At 35.8% G+C, this 18,817-nt stretch overlaps 1 protein-coding gene across 1 annotated transcript in view; it reads left to right on the top strand.

The window, feature by feature from the left end:
• The window catches only part of LOC105383487 (glutaredoxin domain-containing cysteine-rich protein CG31559), a 68,891-nt gene that overhangs the window by 19,364 nt on the left and 30,710 nt on the right, over positions 1 to 18,817 (top strand). Inside the window, exon 2 of the mRNA XM_011553535.3 lies at positions 728 to 2,400. Coding sequence (XP_011551837.3) covers positions 913 to 2,400 — 1,488 coding nt within the window. The 5' untranslated portion in view covers positions 728 to 912. The remainder of the gene's footprint in view (positions 1 to 727; positions 2,401 to 18,817) is intronic.

Below are 18,817 nucleotides of genomic sequence, written 5' to 3'. Positions count from 1 at the left end.
GCGAAAGTGTTTTAAACTATTTTGCTCGATTGTATCTATTATTACGTATTTCTGAAGTATTCGATTACGAGGCTTGTGGCTAAATGCTTAATTAGCTTGACAAAATCGATTAAAAACTAATTATGAAAAGAAAATGTTGACGGTAAATTGATTTGGTATGTGATTTATCGTACTGTCGTCTTCCGCGGTGATTTACTATTATGTAATAAGCATTGACATAATTATATATTAGTAATAAGTATTTTTTAATACTTAAACACAAAATATAAATAAAATTACAGGATTTATAAAGTCAGCTCTACGATATGCCTAATAATTACATTTAAAATAATTAAATAATAGCCGAAAAACGTCAAATTTGGTACTTATGTACATATATAATACATACAAATTAATCGAAAACTGATATTTTTGATAAAACATAGACCGTAACAGATTTTGCAACATGAAATTATTTACGGCAATAATTTCCACTGTTAACGCATTCACTTCATTTCCGATATTGCGGCGACCGAAGGGAAACTTCGATGAAAACTGCCTTGTTTTGTTGTGTAACAAAATGTGGCACTCGTTCAAAATTTTACGTTCGAACGGATGCCAGCACGGGTCTGGTTTTATTCAATATTTTGAGGTTTACGTAAACATTTCCAAATCGTTAAACTGTATACCTTAAATCGTAATATCCGCTGTATTTATACCCACTGACGATGGAATGTTTTCTTTACAGGTATCGACAGCGAGCGATAGAAAAACATTGTCGCGTTGCGGATTTCTGACCCACACTCGACCGGCCACCGGATATATTATGCCTTATACATCGACCACTATCTAAACCGTACCCGACTTGCATTGCAACTCGAAAACCGTTATAGAGTAATTATGCTTATTTATTAGTCGGTGCAAAAGGACACCATGATGGAAGAAGTGGCGCACCGACCCAGTGTGGAGTACATGCCTCCGCCGCTGCCTCCGAAAATCAAACAAAAGAGCTCGACCACGTTCACTCACATAGGCAGCGATGCGGACCCCAGGTTGAACATTAGCGGGTTTAGCGATGGTCTAGATCGCAGTCTAAGTTCGATGCACCCGCTCGTCCTTAATTCCAAGTCGCCAACAACGGTATTCGTAGCGGCAACGCAAGCCGAGAGGGACGCGGCCCCAGTGCCCGCGCCCGCCGCGCCGGCCCGCCACGTCGTCACCATCAGGATCAACACGGACGCGCAGAAATCCAACGCACCCAAAATCTCCAGCGTGCACCTCAAAAGCGAAACCGACTTTGACCTCAAATACAACGAGCTCAACAAGAAAAACAGCAGCTTAGTCAGACTGAACGTCGACGAGAGTCTGCCAAAAATCGTCGAGCACAATGAACTGCAGAAAGCAGATAAGGACAAGCCACCGTACATTTACTGCAACTCGTATTCTCTGAGCTCAATGGCGAATATGGTGATGTCGAGTGGACAGTGCTCCCCGAGCGACACCCTGGACTCCGGCACCTGCAGTGACCTCGACAGCACGCCGCCGCCGCCGCTACCAAAAAAGAAAACCACCAAATCAAGTGCAAACAAAAAGGCCGTAACTGTAACACTAATTAGCCCCACGACAAATGGGAACGCCTCGAATGGGGAAGTGGATTTCGAAGACAACGACTCAAACATATCGTGCGACTCTCTAAACAGTAGTGAATTAAACGGAAGCGTGCACACAGATGAAAGTCATTGCGATGAAGTCAACAAAAAGGAAAAGATTGAGGAAGACGCGCCGACCGCGCCGGCCATGCCCGCGTTCGCCGCTGACTCCGACGACACAGACACAGTAGACAGCAGCTTTCTACCCCGAGGTCTCCTGCAAGACATTAGAGACCGCTCGGTCAAGCTCAATACGGTTGAAACTGAAAGCGATTTGAAGAATGACGACGCAAGCGTCGAGGAAGCGAACCAGAATATTAATGCAAATGCTAATATTTCGAAAGAAAGTGCTGAACTCACCTCATTTCGTCTTGTAACGCAGTTTAATAACGACACGAGACACACAGACGCCTCGCCCACTAATGGCAGTAAATCGCCGATTATAAGTGAGAGCACGTATGAAGAGCGCAAGAAAGATCAGGCGAGGCAGCAGCGAATCTGTTATAGCAGCAACTACTTCGACGCAGACAAGTATTACGACTTTCATTTGAACGAGAAACAGTTTGATGAGGAGAAGTCGGTGAAACGTATCAGTGGTGTGAGTGCTAAAGGTGTTAGTGTGGAGGAAGTGGAGTACTTTGCAGGTGTGAAAGACTATAAGAGTGAGGAGGTTCCCTCGACGATAAGGAGTTCGAAGGGCACCATTCGAGGGGTCAAGAACAGAGTGCGCGCAGGAATCGCGACCTTCTTGCAGATACAGAGCACAACAAAGGTATGTATTATAATAATTGTATACGCTAAAATATCTTCTGTATATTACTGTAGGTATATTTATTTTAGGTGTCTCTCTACATTGTCGGAAAAACTCTAGTTTTATTAACTGGTCCACTTTGTTTTTATTAGCGCGTATATCACACAATCTAAATGTCACCGTCTGGTGGTTTTTTAAGGAAAACTTTTGGTTTCTTTGCGACAACGCCACCACTCACTTGTCACACACGATCTCGGCTTTGGAGGTCATTTTAAATGTGTTCGAAAGTAAAACTTGGGAGCACGTATCTTATCGTGAATTCAAAGTAGGTAGAATGTTGTGACGAGGAAAAGTTACTTGAATATCATAGGTAGTTGGTTAGCCGGCATGTTTTGAATTGATGTTGCAACTTATTTACACATGCATATTATTGCATATAGGTATGTCTAAGTGTATTATGTTACTTGCAATCTTAACAGATCGAATATACTAACCACACTAAGAAAATAAGAAAAAAATAATTTTATTAATAATACGAAATGTAAACTGACATTATAAAAAAAAATAAAATAATATGATAGAATGTAGTCTATGAAAGGTGCTAATAAGTGGTAGAGTGGAATTCGGAAGGCCAGACATAATGAATACATTATATTAGCCACTAAACCTTCATGGCAGTTGATTCGTGAAAACAATAGATTTTAGTTAGCGGAAGAACTTTTAAAATTTACGTTCCTAATTTTATTATTATAAATTCAAAATGGTGAACGAACTAATAGTATTTACCTATTTGTAACAGATAAACTAGTGTTGAGGTGGTGTTATTGTTATTAGTTTTGACACAATGTCACGATTTCGTTACGTGTTGGGAATGACAAAACATGGTGGCGAAAACTTCTAGTAGGTAGGTAAATAAAATATTGTTAAGAACTTCTTTACAAACATTTTTATAGGTTTAGTTTCATAGACATAGGTACTTTGAATGATCATTAAAAAAACTTAACTATCTAAGTATTCATTAAGTAGTTTTGTATCTATCTATGCCAGCAAAAGTCCATAAAACCAAACTCTGTCATTTATAAGTTTAACTTCTAATTAAACACGGAATAGGTCAGTCATTAATGGCAGCAGTTAACTCTCAGCAGAATAATGTTAAGTGTCTGTATTTACACCCACAATTAAAGTAAAACTTATTTCCGTAGAAAAGGTCCCACGTTTAGAACAGGAAATATGGGGGAAGTGCAAGAATACACTGAACAATCCGCACCCGTATTCTAATACTGTCACTATACATGAGTTAAGTACTGTAATATCTTGTAAAGTAGGTATATCATGAGTACTAATAAGACAGCTTTGAAATCAATACATTTAATATATCATTTGTAGTTTTCAATGGATAACGAATTTTATTTACCAGGCATAAACATATATCTGTCAATAAATTATGTTTTTCCCCTGAGTCTATTGCACTACCACTTTCTCCATAACACCCAAGGTTAGCTGGAAGAGAATGCTATTAGCATTAAGTTCGCCTATGTTCATATTTATTATTGTGCAATAAAGAATTTAATAATAATAACTAAACGTCCTACGGCTCATGATTTATAACAAAGTACAGATTGAAATGAAAGCGGTTAATAATCCTCTTCCCCATTTTTTGTATTCATTCGTTTCTATCTCACGTTAAGAAATGTGTCTCGGAAGTGGATCTGAGTTCTTGAGCGATGGATGAGACACGGTGGGAATATAATTAAACATAATTCCGTTGTGACACTTTCATTCACCTTAGGTCTTCCTCTATTTCCCCTATGAAGTCTTTGAACTGTTATTCGTCGGTAAACGGCTTATATTCATAGTACATATTTTAAACCATAAAAACCTCTCTCTCTCTCTCAGCCTTCCGTAGTCCACTGTTGGACATAGGCCTCTCCTAACGATCGCCACCCCAAACGGTCACCCGCCATCTGCATCCAGCGGCTTCCCGCTACCTTCCGCAGATCATCAGACCAACGGGTTGGGGGGCGACCGACACGCCGTTTGCCGACACGGGGTCTCCACTACCATAAAAACCATATCTATAATATTGTGACGACGTAAAAAAGTACGGGTCTTGCGTCCCGTGCTAGGTATGCAGGAAGCAAACGCTTTGTGGATTACCCTTTGAAGCTCGGTATAACTACAGCATAAAATAATGATAACTGTCATCTTTCCAATGAGTTATTAGTTTATTACTAACTAGTACATTCACTTTTCCAACTTCCGCAGGATTTTACACCCTCATCCATTTACTTTTTTTTTAAATTAACATTGTTGATCGGTATATTGACGGTTTTGTAACTAAGTACAAGTTATCACACGAAATTGTAATTACATTGTAAATATGCTTCCTTGTATGAATAGTTAATTAACCGTTCTAGGTCTAAAACTGCGCTAGTATGTTGCAGTGTTCCGGTTGTATGTCAATAAGTGGACGATTGTGATATACGATAACAGTAGTAGTACTTTTATTAAATTCTTTATTGCACAAAGTAAATTGAAATTGAAATGCTAGCAGCATTTTCTCCTATTTACAAGACTAATTCCCCTAATTACTGAGATTTATTTATTTTATTTATTTAATACTTTACATTATTGTTTTACTAACTAGTGTGACTTAAAAGGTTATCTGCACTGGTGTTACATTCTGCATCGGTATCAGAGTTATATTTGTGTTACTTATAAATTAGGTCCAAAAAACAAAGTAGGGTATTATGAGAAACATTTTGAGTGGATAATGTAATAAAATGAAACATGAACAAAACAAAATGAAATAATGCTCACCAATCTATTTCACCGCTTCTTATGTCTATGCAATGCTATGCATAATACTTTCAGTTTTTATCCTTCTTTACATAACACATACAGAATAAAATAAGTTATTAGTAACATAACATAATAATAATATATGCAAATAATTACATCAATAACGCCTGCCTACCTGCCAGGAGAGTACAACAATTCGAGTCTGCCTACCCGCTATAAAAGCTTACCGCGTAGTTTAATATTTATAGGTGCATACGGTATGCAGCATACCTATTTTTGTTACCTCAGTGGGTAGGCAACTACCATTGAGCCGACCTCCGAACACTCAATTAACATGACACGTAGGTACTTTACATAATAATAAAAGGTAGGTTGATAACCTTGACTTTTTCACGCATACCAATAATCAAAAATAGGCTTTCAAGTTTGTCAATGCAAATTACTCTTATGAATTCAGCTTTAGTAGGTATAAGCCGCGGCAATAGGTACGGTCAGCTGCATAAGTAGCCATACACTTTTGTTCCTTGTCAATCTAGCTACATAACAAACTGATAAAATTATTTTAAAAGGCACTTTTTGGGTTTGACAAGGTACAAAAGTATACATCTACTTATGCAGCTGACAGTACTAAACGCAATATAAAATGGCTGTCCGTTTATGCAGTGAGAGTCTGCAACAGGTATACTTATACTCTCGCGCAATGAAAAAGTCCACGCACAAAATGCCGTCAGTGAATAGCCAAAAAAAAATACACTCACGGGCAATGAAACAGTTCCATTGAGAAACGAACCAAATTACTCCTATACGGAAAAGGCTAGCTTCATCATCATCAGCCAATAATCATCCACTGCTGGACATAGGCCTCTCCCAAAGAGCGCCACAACACTCGGTCCTCGGCCTTCCTCATCCAACCACTACCCGCCACCCGCCTAAGGTCGTCAGTCCAGCGGGCAGGAGGGCGTCCCACGCTGCGTTTGCCTGTTCGTGGTCTCCACTCGAGAACTCGTCTACCCCAACGGTTATCGGTTCTTCGGCAGATATGACCATCCCACTGCCACTTCAGCTTGCATATTTTGACAGCTATGTCGGTAACCTTAGTCCTCTGACTAGCTTAATTATGCATAACATTGAAGTACATTTAACAAAGCATCAGGATATTACCAAGTAAGAACGTTAATATTTTGTTCAAATTTTAAATTAAGTCTTCGAAAAAATTGGGGTTGATTGGTATTTTGTGAGTGGAACTTTTTCATTACCCCTGAGTGTATATTTGCGTTTTTAGTTGGGACTGTTCTGATGCACTGTTAAATATACTTCAATATTGGAGTATTAAGGTAGTCTTTTCCGTTTAGGAATAGTTAGGAGGTATTGTCACTGGAATTTTTTTTATTGCTCGCGAGTACACTCGAATGCCTAACCCTAACGAGGTCAGTTTAGATACTAAACTCAAATCTCGCTTGAACTGTGGTCCGTGGGCCACTTTCTTAATTAACAGACTGAAAGCTTCGAGATATCATAACATTATAATAATAACTCCATTCACCTACTAACATGCCTTTGGAACTATTCTCACTGAGATTTTATTATATAGGTAGGTATATGTAGGTACAGTCAGTTAAATAAATATATGTATATATATGCCACCCCAGCGCAATCAGTTTGGTCCAAACTCATAATGTAAGTGAGGTCAATCAAAGTAATGTGTAATATATTTTATTTTATCGATAGGTACCTACATACCTACAAACGATCTGTTCACATATCAATACAATACAATTCTATATTTGCACCAAGAGCTAAAATTAAATACAAAACAAAACATTATAAGAGAAAACAGTAAAAAGAGGCGGCCTTATTGCTTATAGCAATCTCTGCCATACCATTTCTGTATATATATTTTGCTGACTGTACCTAACAGTAACAAATTTAGTCTTTGATTAACTTGTTACTCTAAATTCTTGCTACATAAGAGTTACATTAAAATATTCATTTTATTTGGCAGCAACCTACTTGCTCAGTGGCACATAAGTAGCATATATCTACACGTTTGCTGCTTACAATCAGTGGGTAATTAGTTCACCAGTGTCAAGGTAAAATGCACCTTATAGTATGTGCGTTAATTATTACCTAAACGGCAACATGTTAATTACATAAGGTGATCTTTGATTGTTGTTGGTTGAGTTTGTTATTTTTACTTTAAATGTCTTAAAAATTCAGGTTATTTAATTTAAAATTTTAAAATTATATTCACGTTTTTAGTTGGTATTCAGTTTTCAGTTTAGTTTCAATGTATTTATAAATCATAAAAAACACATTTACAATTAGATAATGACCCCCTATTCTGGTGCGCTGTTATACATATGAAGTACCTATAGTTCAATATTGCAGACGGCATTACGCTTAACTGCCTCTGTGGTCTAGTGGTAGAAGCTTCGCTTCATGACCCAGAGGTCCCGGGTTCGATTCCCGGGTGGGACCATCAATTTGTGTTTCTAAATTGTGGTTCTAAGTTTGGTTAGGACATAGAAAGGCTGATCACCTGATGTCCGAAACAGTGTAACGATCCATGCTATCGGATGGGCATGTAAAGCAGTCGGTCCTGCGCCTAGCTCTCTCCAGTCGTGTCGGTCAATCCGTCCCATTGGGTTATGAGGGTGATGGAACAGAGAGTGCTCCTGTGTACTGCGCACACACTTGGGCACTATAATCTACTCCTGCGTAGATGGCTGATCTCAATTGAGATTGGCCGCCGTGGTCGAAATTCGGCTAGGAGGACATCATCAGTTTTTTCTTTCCGTTTAGCAGTAAGTAATTTGGTTCTATGTTACTGGAGCTTTTTCATTGCTCGTGAGTGTAGTAGGTATACGAAAATGTACATACATTGCCTCTGTGTGTGAAATTAACAGTTTATTATTATCGTAAGTACCTACCACATTTGGTTGTTAACTTTCAAACGATAAAAGTTTCTGATTGGTCGGTTTTTTTTAAACATAACTTTGATCTGTTTTGGACATAAAAGAAAGTTTGGTTGATTGGTTTAATTAAAATGAAACGTAAATTCAAATTTTCATTTCAAACTACCAAAAGCTGATAGATGCGCTTTTGTACACGTTCACTGTGGTTTAAAGTATTAAATTAAACTACTGATAATAATGAACTTTTAAAGGTCCTACAGCAAAAGCCTTTCAGAAGCCTAGCATGGGGCGCAAGACGCGCACTTCAAGACGTGACAAAAGTTTTGCGTTGCGCTCACTCACATCTCGCGGCCTTGAGAGAAATAAATTAAGGAATGTACAATTTTTGTGGTATTTATTAAATACCTTATTAAAATCCCATTAAATACAGTTAAGAAACGTTCCATTTATGGAATTCGTTAGTGAAATTAAAAGGAAAATTATACATAGATTACCTCAATATAAACGTTTTTAAATATTGGGTCTTCAAAATCTAGTAAAAAATATACTTAATTGTATTTTAATGATTTTGAATAAGTACTTATTACAGATATTGTGGCGTAATGATTTCCTTTATACCCAATAAATCAATTCAAATAAAATGAAATGTTGTTTATTCGACGTAAAATTTTACAATGTTTTGTCGATAGCATTGAGTAGAGGGTACAAACGAGTCTGCGTTGTTCTATTCTTCTTCTTCTTCTAGTGTCGTCTCCTAGCGAAGGTTGGCAATCATCCTACTAATTTCAGTCTGCTGTTCTGTGGTCGACAGTAATAATAATTCTCTACCATCATTACACAAGGCTCTGTCACTGGAGAAGAAACTTCAATTCGATAGGTGAAAATTGTGATGAGAAAAGCAACAAGAATGCCATTGAACTAGATATAGATAACATGATTTACTCCGTTCAGACCACCTGTTTTGTAAAGCCGCTGAGGTTGGAAAACCTAGATGCTTAATGGATAAGGTAATGTCTTAGACAATATGTCTGGGTAATGTGAGTGCGGCTCCGATACGCACCTGCGGTTGTCTCTGTGTCACAAGGTCTGACATTATGATTCTATTTGTGGTTACTTTCGATTCAGTAGAAGATAATACGCTAATAAATTATGAGTAAGTATAACCACCGTGTGAAAATATTTACTGAGTATACTAAACTGTGATATTTATTATTATTCTGTATAATTTATTTACATGAATGATTGTTCAAACCTGCAATTCTGCAGTTTTATTTTATATCGTTACTTAAAAACCAATGCTCTTATTTCTTATAACTTCACACTTTCGCATACGTATACGGCTTCACAACTGAGGACATCAAATTAAGCACAATTTACCTCCTCCAAAACACATTCAAACATCCTCTACGTGGATCGAATCGGGCCTGTAGGCGCGTTGTAGGCTGATGCCAAGGCAGACCGCGTGTCCAACATAACTTATATTGGCACATTTACCACAACAAACCATAGCAACTCTAACTCATCCACATAATACCTATTTTCCTTCACACCGCACCGCAAATTCCTGCATAGCGTAAAGTTCTCAGAATGCAGTTGTAAAGGGCTTTAGAGTGATACCTTTAGGGTTTAATTTGGTTTATTGAGACTGTAACGAGACGTAACTGACAGTAAAGGAATAGCTGAGCAGCTGAGAGATTTATCTTTTCTTTATTACCTAATAACTCCTTGGCCGACTGATCGCTTGTAAAATGAAAATAGAAGTTCTATGATAGGCTGCGTCTAAAGTAGGCAAACTATTCGCTGCCGAATGAGTTATCGGTTTAGTATGCTGAGTGTTTACAATTTTCCTAGTAACGGGCGAACAGTTTGCCCACTGTAGTCGATTGGAAATCCTGTGGTCCTTATCTTAGAGTGCGGACCAAAAATAAATATAAAGTCGCTTCATAATACTTTCTTAGAATTCTGGGATAAAATATAGCCTAAAGAAGTTCCATATACTATTGTGGGTCAGCTCACATAGTGGCAAGTTCTGGGATGTCAGGAATACTTTCTGCTCCTGAACCTGCTGCAGATTGACTGGTGGAGAATGTCCTTAGCTTTAAGTGCAGTGATTGTACATCTACTTTTTTAATTTATGCAATAAAATTAGGTATTAATAAATAAATAAAGCAGCATTGCAAGATAAAATATTTTTTTAATAGGTTCAGATAGTAGGTAGTTTTTATTTTATTCTTTACTCCCACCATATACATCTTTCTATATTTTTTTAATATCACTATGATAATGATCATCTTCTTCCATAGTTGATAATTAAAAACATTACAAAAACTTATCTATGAGCACTCGTCTTTGTATATTGTACATGCAACTTTTAATATTAATAGAAAAAAGACAGATCATTTAAATAAAGCAGTGAAGCGTGATGGCATGTAATATAAAGTAATGAATGTCTTGGCTGTATGCTTGCGAGGTTAATATTATAGATTTCAGTACAGATCGTATGTAATGATCAATGCAGTAAGTACATACCTAATAATGTAAGTTAGAAAACAGTTGTCTGATATATGTACTTATGTTGTTTGTAACAAATAAACTCAAAACTAACGTAACGTAATGTATAGTTGGACATGATTAAACTTAAATTTTGTGCTTTCAGGGGGGCAATTTTCTATGACTTGACATTGGCCAGGCCCTAGATTTTTGCTCCTTCAACATCACCTCTACACTCGACATAACTCGAAGGCTATACACAATATTTCACTTAATTTTCGATATATGTCGTGTCGTGTACCAGTGTGAAATTTAGTGTGATTGGAGATTGCCCCCCTGAATCAACATCCAATCAATATCTTATTACAAATGATCTTCTAAATTCTATTATAGTAGATTGCGATCGCGTGTGGCAAAATTAATTGAAGCTCAAATAGGATTACACTTACCATCACTGTGTCCATAGACAATGATACCAACAAACGCAAACAAAAAGTGAATCATTAATACTCTTGATATAAAAAGGGCTACTTGAAATGAATCTAGGTGTTTGGATTTAAAAATGATCAAACTGTCAATTATTATTGGTTTTAAACATACGACCGAATGGCGTAGTGGTTAGTGACCCTGACTACTGAGCCGATGGTCCCGGGTTCGATTCCCGGCTGGGGCAGATATTTGTTTAAACACAGATATTTGTTCTCGGGTCTTGGATGTGCCCGTAAAATGGCAATAGGCCCGCCCCCTATTACATTGGGACTAACATACACTCTGGCGAAAAGTGGGTGCAGCAATGCACCTCTGCCTACCCCGCAAGGGAGTACATTAGTACAAGGCGTGAGTGCGTGTTTTTTTTTTTTTTTTAAACATACTTATTATTCGAAAGCCCACGTTTGCATAAAAATTGCCACAGTTTAGTGCAAGGAAAATTACTTTCTCTGATCGGTGTTTTGTCTTGTTTTATACTCCAAATATATGTTGCTTCATTGATCTTAAAGTATCATATCTGGGTGTTTCAATAATAATTCTCTGGGTGTTCTTTCTTTCAATACAATTTTAAAAAAGAAACACTCATGTTCTGCAAATTATGCATTTTTTTACATTATTTGTATTTACTCTGATGTATTTTTCATTTTAACCTCACGTGGCTGCGAGCAATCAATTATTTTGCTGTTGGTACCGGCGGCGCGAGCGCACCAATTTGTCTCACTTTTTGCGCCGACTGTCAAATTGTTCTAGCAGGTTATTTGGTCGAATGATTAATTATTCGTTATTATTTTTAACCTTTGTAATAGAATATGGACAGTTCCGTTAGATTCGCCTATTAAGTGGTCTTTTTGTGGCAATAACATTTATATAAAGTGAAAATATTAATATCTGGCAATGTTTTTATATGAATAATGATAGATTTTGGGATATTGAAAACTGTTATATATTATTTAATATCGTTACCTATTAAATTGCATATTTTTTATAGAGTTAACAAATATACCTAATGAAAAATATCTACAATACATACAAAACAGCTTAACAGGTTACATGATTAAAAAAAATGTTTAGCACAACCCGTTACTTTTTAAAACATAATATCATTTATAGTCAAAGTCAAATGTTTTTATTCATCATATAGGTACTTACCTAAATATAAAATTTTCTGATGAACGTAATTTTTTTCAAACTACTCTCCGTTCGGATGAGGGGCTCTTTCATTTTATATTATTCATCCATTAATTAAGAAAAGTCTGACAATTGATTATTTCCTCAAGCTAAATTGCAATTGGTAAATAGAGACATACAGTCAGCCATAATGTCTCGTATTGGTAAGCAGGTTTTAATTATGCGCAATAGAGATATTGATTGCGCTTTACAGGCAATTTGTAAAATTGTTACAACCTTGTTCTCTTTTTGTTTTAACAGTTTTGACATTTCAATTTTGAATTTGGAAGCTAATTTAGTATTTGTCGAATACAGACATATTAAATTGGTTTTCAAATGTAGGTATTGTAATTACTTGACTTATGGAGTCGTGGTGGTGTAACGGATATCTCGGCTCTCATTCGTAAAGCCGTGGGTTCGAACCCTGCCATGTACTTACCCATGAGTTATTTAGTAACCAGGAATTTAAGTATAATTATACCTCGTACTTTGACGGTGAAGGAAAACACCGTGAAGAAACCTGCACATATTAGATGTGTACCCTAAGTGCATTTTACTCATTCACTAACGGCGATTTGACTCGCGACCTATACAATAATAATCATTTATATACCAAGTGAGAACAAATGTACAGCGAAAAGCAGGTAGCTCACTTACGAGCCACCTCTGACTACTTCTTCGGGGATTACAGTCGTGAGTATGTATGTAAAAAGCGTATTCTATCTATATTCTATATTGTTTTGTTTGTTTATTGTTCATTTATTTATAACATTTCTTAATAATATATGCAGTGCTCTTAAACCTATATATATATATATATATATATATATATATATATATATATATATATATATATATATATATATATATATATATAGGTTTAAGAGCACTGCTATGTCTATTTCTAATCTATGTGGTTGTCAGGAAGAGATTACTTTTAGTAATCAGGCCGCCGATTGTACTACATATTTCTTTTCTTTTCTATGTTTGTGAAAATGTTTCTGTTTGTGTGCAATAAAGAGTATTTTATCTTTATACTTGAGAAGAACACATGTCGATCTAGGTTCTTCCTATGCTCCTAGTACAATCCATTCGTCAGTTCTTCAATCTGCCACGCGCATGCGTACACTCGGTGGCAATTCATACTATTTCCACTCACGAAAGCGTGGGAAGGCCATTTAGCCATTGTCTTCTTTTATAAACGTCAATCTACTCGCTAGATTCTTAATTGTTCACTTGTGAAAACGGCTCTTTACTGCAACTGTCTAAATGTTTCTGATGAAATTCGCTTGTTGTGATTGGGAAAGAACGCTGTAATGGAAAATCTAGATTTTCAAATCGATTTTATGGTTTGTGGTTATGAAAACACTGTAGATCTAAAGTAGGTATAAGTTTCAATTACGTGTTCTATCACTACTTTCTCATCGTAGTCTTTGAAGGTCTGTGATCGATGTTTTACCAGAGTAAGGTCAAAATCCAAATGAAATAAAATCAGAATTTCATAATTCGCGAAAAAAATTACATTTCGCATAGTAAAAAGTCACGTGACTTACAAAGTTTCTATGCCAAATGATATTTTTATCCCGAATTTTTAAATTCTGATTTAATTTTTGGGCTTAGATATAACATGCTGCACATGTAGGTTTCGGCTTAGTATACCCTTTTTGCAACACCTGTATAGGTTCTACCATAATAATGTTAATGTAACACCATAATATGGGTATTATCCTACAGTAAATAATGTGATATTATTATTATTATAAAATATAACCTGTCCCTCTCAGCTCCGCAGCAGTCAACGCATGGTGCGTGCACAAACCAATTTGCGCGATCAGTAATTGAATATTAATTCACAGTTGATTGGCAGAGAATGCAATTGGCTTTAAGTCACCTATTTGTATAATTAGTTACTACAATGATTGAGTTGGTTTTATTATGTTTCACTTTCGATTCTATGCTGGTGTCTGCGGCAACGACCATGACAAAATTATTGGAATACAATAATATCTTCAAGCTCTCAGCTAGCTTAATCTAGCTACGCGATAGGGTCAACTGCTAAGTTGTTCCAAGTGCCCAATTTTTAACCCATTACGGAAAAGATGGTCGTTGTGAGTTTAAAGTGTGTGTGTTTTTGTGAGTCTGTGTGATGCTACCAAATGGCGGAACCGATTTTAGTTTTGTTCAATGTTTTTTTCAGGCATCTAACATTATGTCCCAAGTCACAACAATGGAAATTCGACAACTCACCATAATATTAGTCGGCAGGTTTCTAGATCACATTACTAATAAGTATAGTATAGTTTCATTTGGTATTAATTTCGTACTTGACCTTCATAAACAAACTATTACAAAAGTATCAACTTGGTATTTAGTATCAACTTGGTATTAACTTTGAATTTTTAGTGTATCATGTATAATTGGGTAACGGTATTCGTAACGTGACGTGTTATATATGCCCTTGCATTCACTGTTATTAAATAGTATATTTTCATTACTTCATTAACTATAATTTGTTGGTAATGGAATTCAATGTGTTCATGTTATTTTACGATTATGATGCTCTGCCAATGTATTTTTTTTATTAATAAAGTATTTTATTTAGTTTCCCAAAAGCTTTTAAGGTCGAATCATTACCAGTATTTACAGAGCTTACATAGGTCTAACGCAAGAAACACGATTTTCAACTTTTTATAGTCAAAAATACTAGATTTATTACTTACGTATTATTTTGTTATAATGTAGGTAGTATCTAGAAAAGGCGACGGTTTACAACGTCCACGTGATACACACAGGGTAAATTTTATTAAATGCTAAACATATTAAATAAAATCATACTACTTATTTTATAATACATTTTGTACTAACTAACAAACGTTTGACAGGCGATTAAACACATTTAGCGTTTGGTAAAATCCCTCCTCAAATCGCTATACTGAATCAAGCTACCTACATACCAGAAGGAATCCGCAGTCTTCTAGAACGTACGTACCGAAGAGCTACACAAACAGTGCTAAAGGTATAACTGTATGGGTGATCACGAGCTGCTGCCCGACCTTGTGAGGCAAACGGGTTTAGGGCCGTGAAGACCTATGTGTGTGCTGTTAGTCGCTATGAATTTGACTGCGGTTTTTTATCTGAACTCTTAGGGCCAGTGTAGATACTTATCGTGAACTTGTTTTGATAAAGATTTTCGGATTCAAAATGTATCGAATTGGTTTTACTACCAAAATAAAGATTTCAGTTCATAAAATGATCGTTTTCTACGTCATTACACGTTTATTCAGTTTTATTTTAACCCTTAATTCACTTCGTGAAATTTACTAACGTAATTCACTTGTATGAGTCCCTGGGACTCATATATTTTGTAAGCGTGGGTTACTCAAATAAAACATATTTTTTTCAAATAAATATGTGATAATTTTATTCAGTACTTATTAATGCACTAGAAAAAAGCAACGAAACTGGACAGACTTCTGAGATCCTCTCCAAAATTAAAGAAACTAATTTTATGAGCCTAAAAAAACAGAGGTATTTTAAAACCTCTACAAAAATATCAAATATTCGTAATAAATATATGTTTTTACGTTTTTTTGACTCTTAAAGACATACAAACTAAAAATAAAAAAACAGAAAAGTATGCTCTAATACAAAAATTAAAAACGTGCAATGGGTTTTGCCACTGCTTGCAGGCAACGTCAGCATACCTTTTTTGAGCAGGCCAAACATATGGGTTTTGTACATTTGGTACATAGAAATGCAGTTTATACTGTCTTTTTGTAATGGATCAGACAGCAGTACTTTATTTTATTACATATCTTCAGATTCAGGGTGGCTCGCATCTTCAGGAATGTCTTTTTTCATGATAGATGAAATCGAGCAGCGAACGTTATGTGGCAGACGAGTTATGTGCAGCGTGTCCTTAGATTCATTAATATTAACTGGTTTTCGATTCATTTTGCCAATCCATAAAAATATATCTTATAAGCATATAAAAAAATATGATTTATATAAATAATAACGACAAATAAGCAACATTCGAAAATTGAATTGAATAAAAAAATATAGCATAATTCACTTGTATGAGTCCGTGGGACTCACTCGACGCAATAACTTACTAAATACGCATCGCCGGCGCACGTCCTCTCGCCACCGCGGAGTCCGTGACCCTTCAGGAAGGTACTGAGACGGGAGGGAAACTAGCCGCTCAAACGTTACAATTATTGAATTTTGAAATTTTTATGTGAGTCCCAGGGACTCAGGAAGTGAATTAAGGGTTAACTTTAGTAAGAAAGAGTACAGAAGACTTAAACTAGCTATGTTTAGCGCCCAACTCATTAAACTTGATTGATATGTGTGCTCACTCTTATTTGTTTAGTACATCCGTGTGAATTACTGAGACCCACTTTTACATTTCCATTAGATCGACAAATAATGTGTATCTTTACTAGATATAATAAATTGTGTGTTTTCGAATTAATTATGCAGCTATAGAAAGCCACCTAATCATAATGTAATAAATTTCTATAATCAGCTATGAATTAGTTTAGGTGCATAATGTATTTGAGTCTTCAAGTGGGCTTGTGATAGATAGTAATAATATTCACTGTTCATTTTCACTGCCAATGCAGAACTTAACCAAGACATACAGTGGTGTTATTTGCTAAATTGATATTAAACACGACTTAAGTTGTTGATTTGGGTAACATTTAACTTATTTAAAAATATCATAATTCTATATCCCTTACAAATTCAATGAAATGTAATTAATTGACACATAATTTCGGGGTAGTATCTCTGCATAAAACGAAAAATTGTGAACTGTCACAGGAATCATCTTAGCTGAAACGAGGTAGAGACACAGAATTATTCGACGAAAACCGACTATTCCACAAGATCGAGTCACAAAAATCTCATCCTTTACTATTTAGCCACTCTTTCTACCACTCTACTATGTTCCACTTGTTGCTGACACGCAATTGTTAGGAAGTGTTACCTATTTAACATATCCACCAGACGAGCCGATGAGAATCGTTTTTTATTTCGCATGATCGGCATTTCCTTCCTAGTCTTTGTTGGAACGACTGCATGCTTCAATAGATAAAGAAGTTTTGAACACAATAGGTTAGGAGCAATGCTAATTACAGGTATTCCTTGTATTTTCCGGGATATACGGCTGTTTCCTATATCATTGCTATGTTTCTGGGATTAGTCGTTGTTTGCAACAATTACTTAACATGTTTTAGTAAATGGAGACCCCTGATTGCTCACAATTGTTTAGCTCTCTAGTTTTCTAGAATGTTACATTTCTTGTGTCTTCCTCAAGAATTTATACTTATTCAATCCGTACCTAATTATTTTGATGGCTACCTATTGACGGCGCCATATTCAAATAGCGGCGGTTTCTCTCGTACTTAACCTACTTCGTAACCTTTCTTTGAAGTTACCTGACCATTTCCAATGGATACCTACTACTAATTAATCATAAGCGTGTTTACACGGCCAGTCCAGTTAGAGTACGTTCCGGTTCACAACCGGTACCCGCAAAGAAAGACCGGTACGTTTTTATACCGTTATTCAAATTGTTGGCTTGTGCTAGCTGTCAATATTCTGCGTAGGTCGGTAGACGCTGTTATGTTGTTACTTGTTAAGTTTAGTTTGGTGTATGGTATATGAAAATTTTAGGCGACTAAGAAACGCCAAAAAATACATTAAAAATGATAAAATCAATCGTTATTATCAACTGGACTAGATGATATAAGGGACATTTAAGTAAAAAGTATGTAGTTATTTTATTGTCCAATCACTAAACGAGACTTATTATTGTATAGATATCTTGTTTTATGTTGATACACTATCGCAACAGAATCGTGTTTGTGACGCGAATAAGTATTTTTTTCCATTAATAACAAGACATTTGGTATTCATTCGTATTCGCTGTAAGGGCTATTTTATTAAATGTAGTTTATTTATTAATCCATAGGAATGTTGAATTTATTTCGTAAGATCACATAAGAAACTGTGCTTGTGAGAAAGTCCCGTTTAAGGTTAAAGTGATTATGTTTCCAAATATTTGATATATAAGTATCACTATTCATAACCTTTAATCTTATGGCCTTATTAAGTTTACTGTATTTTTTTATTTATTTATCCAATTAATACTAACGAGTGTACTTGAATGTTTTTTAGAAAAGGATGAAAATATGTATTAAGCTTAGGTTTTTGTGTTTTCAGTTTTCAGCTGTAATCAAGTGAAAACAAATGAAAATCATCTTATAATTATCCTTTCGCTAACGTTGACAAATTGCTACCTTAACGTCATGACAAATGAAAAAGTTTCAGTGAAAAAGCTGTGGAAAAGCACTACATTAGTCCTATACGATGAACATCTGGGAATTTGGTGTCTTTTTAATTGATCGTATGTATTATTTGATTCATCTACCTCCCACCCACTGTCTGCGATGGAGTGGCAGACATATCTATTTCATCTAGATATATATAGTTATTAGATACTAGCTGTTCCCGCGCGCTTCGCTTCGCCTTAAAAAGTTCTCCCGTGGGAATTCCGGGATAAAAAG

Source organism: Plutella xylostella, chromosome 14 (assembly GCF_932276165.1).
Source record: "Plutella xylostella chromosome 14, ilPluXylo3.1, whole genome shotgun sequence".
Lineage (NCBI taxonomy): Eukaryota > Metazoa > Arthropoda > Insecta > Lepidoptera > Plutellidae > Plutella > Plutella xylostella.
This window is presented reverse-complemented; position numbering and strand designations above follow the sequence as displayed.